Consider the following 10000-nt stretch of genomic DNA (forward strand, 5'->3'; position numbering starts at 1 on the left):
TTGAAATAATCAAAATACTGTAAACAATATTTTGTATTAAGTAATTTAAAAATAAATACAATTTATACTAAAAAAAATCACTTGGCTCGAGTCGAGTGCGCATCATGTAGACTGGTTATGGTGGACCACCAGCTCGCGGCGGCTCTCCTCCGTTTAGAATCTTTACGACTCTGTACAAATTTCACTTTGAGGACAGGTCTGTTCATATCCGTGAAAGTTCGTAAAGTGAATGTTCATAAAGTGGACAGCGTCTGTATAGGGAAAATGGAAAACAAAAAGGGTCAGAAGGGGTATGGAGTGAGAAGGGTCTGACTGGACATTTTCAGTGATTGAAAGACATTTTGGAGTCATTTATTCATTAGGTTCCTTTGATCAGAAATAAAATGTTATTAATAATCAGTCTACATACAACAACTTTAACTACAGTTCAAATCATGAAAATATGACAATGCAGCTAAAAACATATGATGATAAACAGAGTAAGGAGCTTCACCTCTCATATCTTCTGGTCCTTGTCTTTGGTTCTTTTGTCACATGACTCCCATAATTATTGTGATATAATGTCAAGATTCAGACCAAAAAAAAACAAAGAACGACTCGGACTAGAAGAGTTGAGGGATTAACTACTCAATTCTGTATCATGTACGCAACCTACAGAGATTTAGCGATGCTGTGTGCATGTGTGTCCAGGAGAAAAAGAACAAACACTCTATCAGATGACTTGTTCTTCTGAGTCTCATTAAAGACTTGTTCAAAATAAACAAATCATTTATGACCAACTCATCACTACTGTACATGTGAAGCATGGTGTGTGTGTGTGTGTGTGTGTGTGTGTGTGTGTGTGTACTGGGCAGTGGTGGACAGTAAGGAAGTAAATGTAATTTGTTAATGTATTTAAGTAGATTTTTCGTGTATCTGTTTTCATTTGGGGAGATTTTTACTGTAACTTCACTACATTTCAAACTCAAATGTTTCACTTTTTACTCAACTACATTTAGTAAAATTAGTCGTTCCTTTTATTTGTAAGTGAATACAAATTTTATAATTACTAATAATTGAAAAATGTTATTAATAGTGAAGCGAGTAAAGTTTTAGGTCATCAAAGATTTTTAAATAAGAGACAGAACAAATATTTGGAGTCACAGGACAGGAGTCTGTGTTTCACACCTTCACCTTGCAGACTTCTGCAGATTCCAAATCACAGGGGGATATTTTTATAATCTCTTTTATATATACATATATATATAATAAGTGTCAGGCAAAGAAAGTGCCGGAAACCGAAGTAGATTCCACAAGGCTTTTAATGAAAAAGGCACAAAAAAATAAGGAAACCCCAGGTTTGCTAAACCAGGTAAGAGCGGTGATCAGGCAGAAGCAAAACAAATACACAATGCAAAGTAGTCCGATAGTGTTCTATCGCCTAAGCTGTAGAACGGACAATGAGCTGGTGGAGGGACGGAGGTTATATACCATGGGAGCTGATGAGGGCCAGGTGTAGCTGATTAGTAAGTGGGAGAGTGGCTTGGAGTGATAAGTGAAGGTGTGGCTGGTGGATCCCTGACAGTACCCCCTCCCCCAGGGGCGGCTCCCGACGCCCTAACCCTGCGCCTGGGTCGACCCCGACCCCGGGGCGCTGGCCGAAGCGGATGAGCAGTGTGGAACTCCTCTAGGAGCGCTGGATCCAGGATGTTCTGCCTCGCCACCCATGACCGTTCCTCAGGGCCGTAGCCCTCCCAGTCCACGAGGTATTCCAGCACCCTGCCTCGACGACGAGAGTCCAGCACCTCCCGTACCGTATAGACCGAGGGTTGTTCCAACACTTCAGGCGGAGGGGGCCTGACCTCGCTGGGGCGTTGGGCAGTCGGTGGATGGTGTGGCTTGAGAAGTGACACGTGGAAGGTGGGGTGTATCCGGTACTGTGGCGGGAGTTCCAGACGGTATGCCACCTCGTTGACCTGCCTTTCAATCCTGAACGGCCCGATGTACCGGGGGCTCAACTTCCGACAGGGAAGCCGCAGTCGGAGATCTCTGGTGGATAGCCAGACCCAGTCTCCGGGCCTGTAAGCGGGGGCTTCCGACCTTCGTGCATCCGCATGTCGCCGGGTTTCCCTCACTGCCCTGCGCAGCTGAGTGTGTGCAGCATCCCATGTCCGGACGCTCTCCCGAAACCAGTGGTCCACAGCGGGCACGTTGGAGGGCTCGTCGGACCAGGGAAACAGTGGGGGTTGGAACCCCAACACGCATTGAAAAGGCGTGAGACCTGTGGTGTCTTGGCGCAACGAGTTTTGGGCGTACTCCGCCCAGGGCAGGAACCGCTCCACTCCTCCTGGTCCTGATGGCAATATGACCTCAGGTACCTCCCAGCTCTTGGATCTTCCGCCGGTCTGGCCGTTCGACTGGGGTGGTAACCGGACGACAGGTTGACGGTGACTCCCAGTAGCCGGAAAACGCCTCCAGACATGTGAGGTGAACTGAGAGCCCGGTCAGACACTATCTCCTCAGGGAGGCCGAGTTGCGGAAGACGTGATGGAAGAGCGCCTCCGCGGTTTCCAGAGCTGTGGGGAGGCCTCGGAGAGGGACAAAGCGGCAGGCCTTGGAGAACCGGTCAACGACCACGAACGCAGGTGAAACCCTCCGACCGTGGCAGGTCTGTGACAAAGTCTATGCCGATATGAGACCATGGCCTTTGTGGAGTAGGCAGGGGGACGAGTTTGCCTATTGGTAGATGTCGGGGAGTTTTTGAGATGGCACAGATGTTGCAGCCTCGGACAAACTCGGCCACTGTGTTGCTCATACCTGGCCACCAGTATCGTCCCTGAACCAGACGCAGGGTCTGCCTCCTGCCTGGGTGCCCTGAACCGGGACTTCGTGGACTGCTCTAAGTAAGGCCTGTCGACACTCTGGAGGAACAAAGGTCCGGTCCTCGGGACAACCAGGGGGCGTCTGTTCTCCTCGTGTGGCCCTGCGGATGTTCTCGTCTAGCTCCCATATGATCGGGCTCAGAATGATCGTCGGAGGCAAGATAGGCCCAGGCTCGGTGGGTTCCTCAGGTCCATACACCCTGGAGAGAGCATCGGCCTTGCCGTTCTTTGATCCTGGCCGATAGGTGATGCTGAAATTGAACCGGTAAAAAGAGAGCCCACCGTGCCTGGCGAGGATTTAGGCGCTTGGCCTCACGGAGGTACTGAAGGTTCTTGTGATCCGTGATGACTATAAAAGGATGGACAGCCCCCTCCAGCCAGTGTCTCCACTCCTCCAGGGCTAGTTTGATGGCTAGGAGTTCTCGGTTGCCGATGTCGTAATTCTGTTCCGCTGGAGACAGCTTTTTTGAGAAGTAGGCGCAGGGATGGAGTCGAGGGGGATTCCCTGAATGCTGGGAGAGGGTGGCCCCTACGCCCGTGGAAGATGCGTCCACCTCGACAACAAACGGGAGCTGGGGGTCAGGATGATGGAGAAGCGGAGCGGTACAGAACCTCGTGCGTAGCTCCTCGAAGGCCCTTTGTGCATCCGGGGTCCAGGAGAGAGTCTTGGCTTTTCCTCGCAGGAGAGACGTGAGTGAGGCGGAAACCAGGCTGAAACCTCCAATGAACCGGCGGTAGAAGTTGGCGGCCAAGAAACCTCTGGAGTTCCTTGATTGAGGTGGAACGGGCCAATCCCGTACGGCCATCACCTTCCTTTCATCCATCCTGATGCCTGCTGCGTTGATGTTGTAACCCAGGAACTGTATCTCCGAGCGATGGAATTCACACTTGGGAAGGTTGAGAAACAGTCGGTGTTCTCGCAGCCGGTCTAGGACCTGGGTGACGTGCTTGTGGTGTTCTTGCAGCGTCCTGGAGTAGATCAGGATGTCGTCGATGTAAACAATTACAAACCGATGGAGGAAGGGACGGAAAACCTCGTTCATACAGTTCTGAAAGACCGCCGAGCAATGGAAAGGCCATACGGCATGACCCGATACTCATAATGACCAGAGGGAGTAATGAACGCCGCCTTCCACTCGCCCCTTTGCGGATGCGCACCAGGTTGTACGCGCTTCGGAGGTCCAGCTTGGTAAAGACGCGAGCCTCACGTAGTTCTTCCAAGGCTGCTGGGACCAGGGGGAGCGGGTATGGAAGCGGGGCGATCTGTGCATTTAGGCCCCTGTAGTCGATACAGGCGCAGACCCCGTCCTTCTTAGCCACGAAGAAGAAGCTAGAGGCCGCCGGGGAGGAAGACTGGGTGATGAAGCCCTGTCGGAGGGCCTGTTGGATGTAGCCCTCCATGGCTTGGTGTTCCGGGCTGACAAGGGGTAGACCCGCCTTTGGTAGCTTAGCCCCGGCTTTAGATCAATGGCACAGTCCCACGGCCGGTGTGGGGGTAACTGAGTGGCGGCCTCCTCACTAAAGACGTCAGAAAAGGCCCGGTATTCATGCGGGATCTCTACCTGAGCGGGTTGGGGAGCTCCTTCCACTTGAGTAGCTGCCAGGGTTAAGACGGTCCGGAGGGGAGTCGGGAGTGGAAGTAAGCACTTATGCCGGCAGGCGGGGCTCCACTCCAGGATGTCGACGGGTCCCAGGAACAGGTGGGGAGTGCTTGGCTAACCAGGGACGACCCAGGATCACGCCCACTGTCGAATCCTCCAGTACGAGCAGTTGAATCTCTTCTTGGTGTAGCACTCCGACTTGGAGGACAATAGGTGGAGCACAGTACTTCACCTTGCCCTTCCCTAATGGTCGTCCCTGGATGGTCTGGACGGCCAGTTCCTGGGATCCCCTCTGCCGGCGTAGCTGGAGGCGTTCTAGACACGCCTGGGAGATGAAGTTCCCCGCGGATCCTGAGTCGACTAGGGCAGAAGCCGATAGAGAGAGAGCAGGGGTTACTAAGGTGACCCTGAGCGTAGACAGGTGAGTAATGTCAGAAGAAAGGGTGACCGTACTCACCGTCCGACGAGGAGGCCTCACTGGGCATTGGGCCACGCGATGTCCTCTCTCTCCACAGTAGAGGCAAGCTCCAGCCGCCCACCGCGCTCCTTTCTTGCCGAGACAGCCGCTGTGACCCGAGTTGCATGGGTTCTGGTTCTGGAGTTGTTGGTACTGCCATAGCCTGTGCTGGTTCGACCTCGGGGGATTTGCAGGCTGCCAGGTGTTGAGAGACTCGGATGGATCTCTGAATAAAAGCCTCAAGCCCCAGAGAGTCATCATAAGTGGCCATCGCCAGCCTGAGCTCCTGATTTAGGCCTCTGCGGTATACAGCCAACAGCGCTTTCTCATCCCAACCAGCAGATGCCGCCAGAGTGCGGAAGCGGAGGCTGTAACTCGAAACGCTGTCTGTCCCCTGGTGGAGATTGAGCAGCTGATCAGCGGTTGAGGTATCCCCGGGGGCGGTGCTAAAAACCTCGGCGAAATGACTCGTGAACGCGGCGTATGACGTCAGGGCGGGCTCGCTGCGCCCAGAGCGCTCTTGCCCACGCTAGCGCTCTTCCGGTGAGCAGCGAAATCAGAAACGCGACCTTTGCTCGTTCGCTAGGAAAACATTGTGGTCGCATCTCGATGTAGACGGCCGCCTGGAGCAGGAATCCCTGACATTCCGCCGCGTTTCCGGAAAAAGACGCTGGGAGAGCCATCGGGCTGCCAGATGACGGAGGGGTTTGGTGCGCGGCTTCCGGCCGGAAAGCCTCAAGCGCCGGGCGGTGAGCTCCTCACAAACTCGGACGTGGCAACGGGCTGGTCCTCCGCTGACCCGGACGCTGCAGCGAGCTGGTCCTCCATGCTGAGGTAACGCGTTTCTTTTCTTCCGTGTTAGGTGCCCCTCCGTTTGTGAAAGGTCCGTTCTTCTGTCAGGCAAAGAAAGTGCCGGAAACCGAAGTAGATTCCACAAGGCTTTTAATGAGAAAAGCACAAAAAAATAAGGAAACCCCAGGTTTGCTAAACCAGGTAAGAGCGGTGATCAGGCAGAAGCAAAACAAATACACAATGCAAAGTAGTCCGACAGTGTTCTATCGCCTAAGCTGTAGAACGGACAATGAGCTGGTGGAGGGACGGAGGTTATATAGCATGGGAGCTGATGAGGGCCAGGTGTAGCTGATTAGTAAGTGGGAGAGTGGCTTGGAGTGATAAGTGAAGGTGTGGCTGGCGGATCCCTGACAATAAGAAAATATGTCATGAATGAATGTGTTATGTTGAAGGTTTTAATTTGATCTCTTTTATATTTATTTATTTATATTTTTTATAAAAATAGTGAAGCAGTAATGCCTAAAAGTCTTTCTCAGTTGTTTTGCAGCATTTTCTTGAATCATCTTTAATATTTGCAAACTAGTAAAGTGCATTTCCTCAAAACACTGTGTACAAACAGCACATTTCTTGCAAAAGCCTGAACTTTTCTCAAAATCCTTATTTCATCTCTCAAATGTAAATATTTGTGTCAATGAACATCTCATTCCCATCAGAATCATCAAAATGTCTAGTCATGTTGTCAGTAAGATGCAAAGTTTCAGTTTCAGTTTTCTTGATATAAACTACGGTTTGAGACTAAAAATGCACAGGAATGAATTTCTTCTGTTTGCCATCTATAAATTTCAACAGCATAAATGTATTAATTTGACTGCATGTTGGATTGATATCGATTGTAAGAGACCGGACAGGATTCACACTTTTACTGTACTGTAATATTGTCCATTCATTTTCTGGTTGTTCAAACCAGTAGAATATATTTTGATCAACATGAACATAAACAACTGATAATGTAGGAAACAGCAGACACTCGTACACAATCGAATAAATGAATGTACAAAAGAATTTGCAATTTGATAAAAGCAACAAGAAATGTTCTTATGATCAGCACAAATGACTAAAGTAGTTTTGAGAATTTCATTTCTCACCTGAGTAACGCTCCAAAGCAACAGAGAAAAACTGTAATGCACGATTAAAGCAGCACGCATTTCTGTTTCACCATTTTTATAAAAATATTAATAAATAAATATATAACATTGCCTTTCATCATTGACCTCTCTTCAGCTGCACCTACTGCTGGAACATGATTCTTAAAGGAGACATGTACTGTACCATAATTAACAATAAAAACAACTACTAAAAAAACAATAGACTATAGAAACATGACATCAAATTAATATTAAAAGAATAATTTATAAATAAGATAAATGAGTCTAAAATAATGAAATTAATATAAAATAATGAATAACAAAGAGAGAGATTTTGAGTGAAATTATATTTTTATAACATCTGCTATAATTAGTGTATTAAAAATTTAGAAAAGTATTAATTTAAGGTAAATTCTGAACAGATAAAAATGTGCAATTGAGTTGTGATGGTGGTTCCCTGACACACACACTATATATATATATATATATATATATATATATATATATATATATATATATCGTCCACCACTAGTACTGGGTTCTGATTGGCTGGTAGGGGTGAGGTGGGCACTAAGATTGCGCTGCTCAGTTTCATCAACCTTCTACATGTGAAAATGTTTTGCTTGAACATGTCAGTGCTGGGACATGGTGTAAGGTGATTCACAGCAGGGTGTGAGGTCTCTCAGCATCACCTCGGGACATTCTTCACCTCCACTAACAGCCTGTAACACACACACACACACACACACACACACACACACACACACACACACACACACCTCGCCCTGCTGCATGAATATGATTAACATTAATACAGAGTCTCTGTACAGGTGTTCAGGTGGCCACGCCCACCCACTTCACCATTTACACCAAGGGGGCAGGAAAGGCAAAGCCTGAGGTTCACTTTAGCATGGGGCAGAAAGGAAATGCTGTGAAAGACTTTGAGATCATCGATAATCACGATTACTCCTACACTGTCAAATACACACCACTTCAGCAGGTGAGAAACGTCCGAGATCACACTCCTGCATGCTAACAGCTAAGTTAGCTATGGGATATAACTTCACTACCGATGTGTTTGTGTGTGTGTGTGTGTGTGTGTGTGTGTGTGTGTGTGTGTGTGTGTGATGGTAGGGTAATATGAGTATCTCAGTGACTTATGGAGGAGAACCGGTTCCCAAAAGCCCCTTTAACATCACCGTTGCTCCTCCATTGGACCTCAGCAAAGTGCGAGTGCGAGGTCTCGACAAGAGTGAGTTTCTCATCACCTCGACATGTGGAACAGTTAACACTTCAGGCTGTGTATCAATATATTTTTTTAGAGTATAATCAGCATTTAAGCCTCTAAATATTCCAGAACACAAGTTATCTAGAATTAGCAACAGATTTGTGTGTGTGTGTGTTTCAGAGGTGGAGGTTGGGAAGGATCAGGAGTTCCAGGTGAACACACAGGGAGCAGGTGGACAGGGTGATGTTGGCGTGAAGATGATCTCTCCATCCGGACGTCCCATTCCCTGCAAGATCGAGACAGACCGAACCAACAAGGAGACAAGTGTGAAGTACATTCCCCCTGAGGAGGGACCCTACAGAGTGGAAGTCAGCTATGATGAAAACCCTGTACAAGGAAGTCCCTTTACTGTGGAGGCTTTAACGCCAGCTGATCCTACAAAGGTATAGGCTGCATTCCAAACACACTCCCTGTTTACTATTTTACACTTTGATAAACCCAGGTGAATCCGGCGGTTGTTCCTCAGGTGAGGGCGTATGGTCCCGGCTTGCAGGGAGGAATTGTGGGTAAACCGGCTCCCTTCACCATCGACACTAAGGGGGCAGGAGTGGGCGGGCTCGGTCTGACGGTCGAGGGTCCATGTGAAGCGAAGATTGAGTGCCAAGATAACGGAGATGGAACCTGCTCCGTGTCCTACCTGCCCACGGAACCCGGAGACTACAGCATCAACATCCTGTTTGGCGGCGCTCATGTGCCCGGCTCTCCGTTTGTGGCGAAGGTTCGCCCAGCGCTGGATGCAGGCCGGGTGGTGGCGAGCGGCCCGGGCTTGGAGCGGGCGATCGTAGGGAGTGTGGCGTCCTTCACGGTGGACTGCAGCCGTGCCGGAGATGCTGAGCTAACGGTGGAAATCGTATCAGACTCCGGAGCAAAAGCTGAGGTTCACATTTACAACAACAACGATGGAACGTTCTCTGTCTCCTACACGCCACCCTCACACGGACCCTACACTATCAGCATTCACTACGGGGGACACATGGTACCCAAATGCCCCATTCACCTACAAGTAGAACCTGCTGTCAACACCAGTGGCGTGAAGGTGTACGGACCAGGAGTAGAGCCTACAGGTCAGTTGAACTATGGGTCCTAAAGCCTGACTACTTTCTTGTGCTTCACAAACAACTGCTGTAATTAAACCTCTGTGTGTGTGTGTGTGTGTGTGTGTGTGTGTGTGTGTGTGTGTGTGTGTTTGTGTTTGTGTGTGTAGGGGTTCTGAGAGATGTGAGCACACACTTCATTGTGGATGCTCGCTCGCTCACTAAAACCGGAGGGAATCATGTGACAGTACGCATCAAGGGGCCATCGGAGAGCAGCACAGATGCCTACATCACCGATAAAGGAGACGGGACCTATAGGGTGGAGTACACCGCCTTCCAGGATGGTGCGCATCATATCTTATTACTTATTTACCTGTTCATTTCATTAAAAGAGAGAGAGATAATAGTAATGCAGATAGACAGGAAGGCAGCAAAAGAACCACTTAAACTCTGAATAAGATGAAGTAGAACTAAAAAGGAGCTGGAGAAACCAAAGAGAACCAGAAGAAGTGGGGGTCATGTAATAAGATGGAATTAAGTGAAATCAGGATTAAGACTAAGTACAGTGGAACCTCGGGTTACGAATTTAATTCGTTCCGGTACTTTATTCGTAACCTGAAAAGTTCGTATCCCGATACAAATTTCCCCATAATAATGAACAGAAACTTCGGTAATTCGTTCTGGACAACCAAAAATATTACTTAAATAAAAATAAAGCCAATATTCACTAATATTATTTACTTTTAACATGTTATATTAAAATCATACCACATAAAAACATACAAAAGAGGAAAAGATCTTTACCGGGTACTTTCCCTTTGA

At 48.5% G+C, this 10000-nt stretch overlaps 1 protein-coding gene across 2 annotated transcripts in view; it reads left to right on the plus strand.

Annotated features, from left to right (window-relative positions):
• flnca (filamin C, gamma a (actin binding protein 280)) overlaps window positions 1–10000 on the plus strand; it is a 45029-nt gene that overhangs the window by 17739 nt on the left and 17290 nt on the right. For both annotated transcript variants that reach the window (XM_046850265.1, XM_046850266.1), the window contains 5 exons: window positions 7687–7856; window positions 7991–8108; window positions 8265–8527; window positions 8611–9208; window positions 9349–9522. In XM_046850265.1, the coding sequence (XP_046706221.1) occupies window positions 7687–7856; window positions 7991–8108; window positions 8265–8527; window positions 8611–9208; window positions 9349–9522 (1323 nt within the window). The remainder of the gene's footprint in view (window positions 1–7686; window positions 7857–7990; window positions 8109–8264; window positions 8528–8610; window positions 9209–9348; window positions 9523–10000) is intronic.

Source organism: Silurus meridionalis, chromosome 5 (assembly GCF_014805685.1).
Source record: "Silurus meridionalis isolate SWU-2019-XX chromosome 5, ASM1480568v1, whole genome shotgun sequence".
Classification (NCBI taxonomy): Eukaryota; Metazoa; Chordata; class Actinopteri; order Siluriformes; family Siluridae; genus Silurus; species Silurus meridionalis.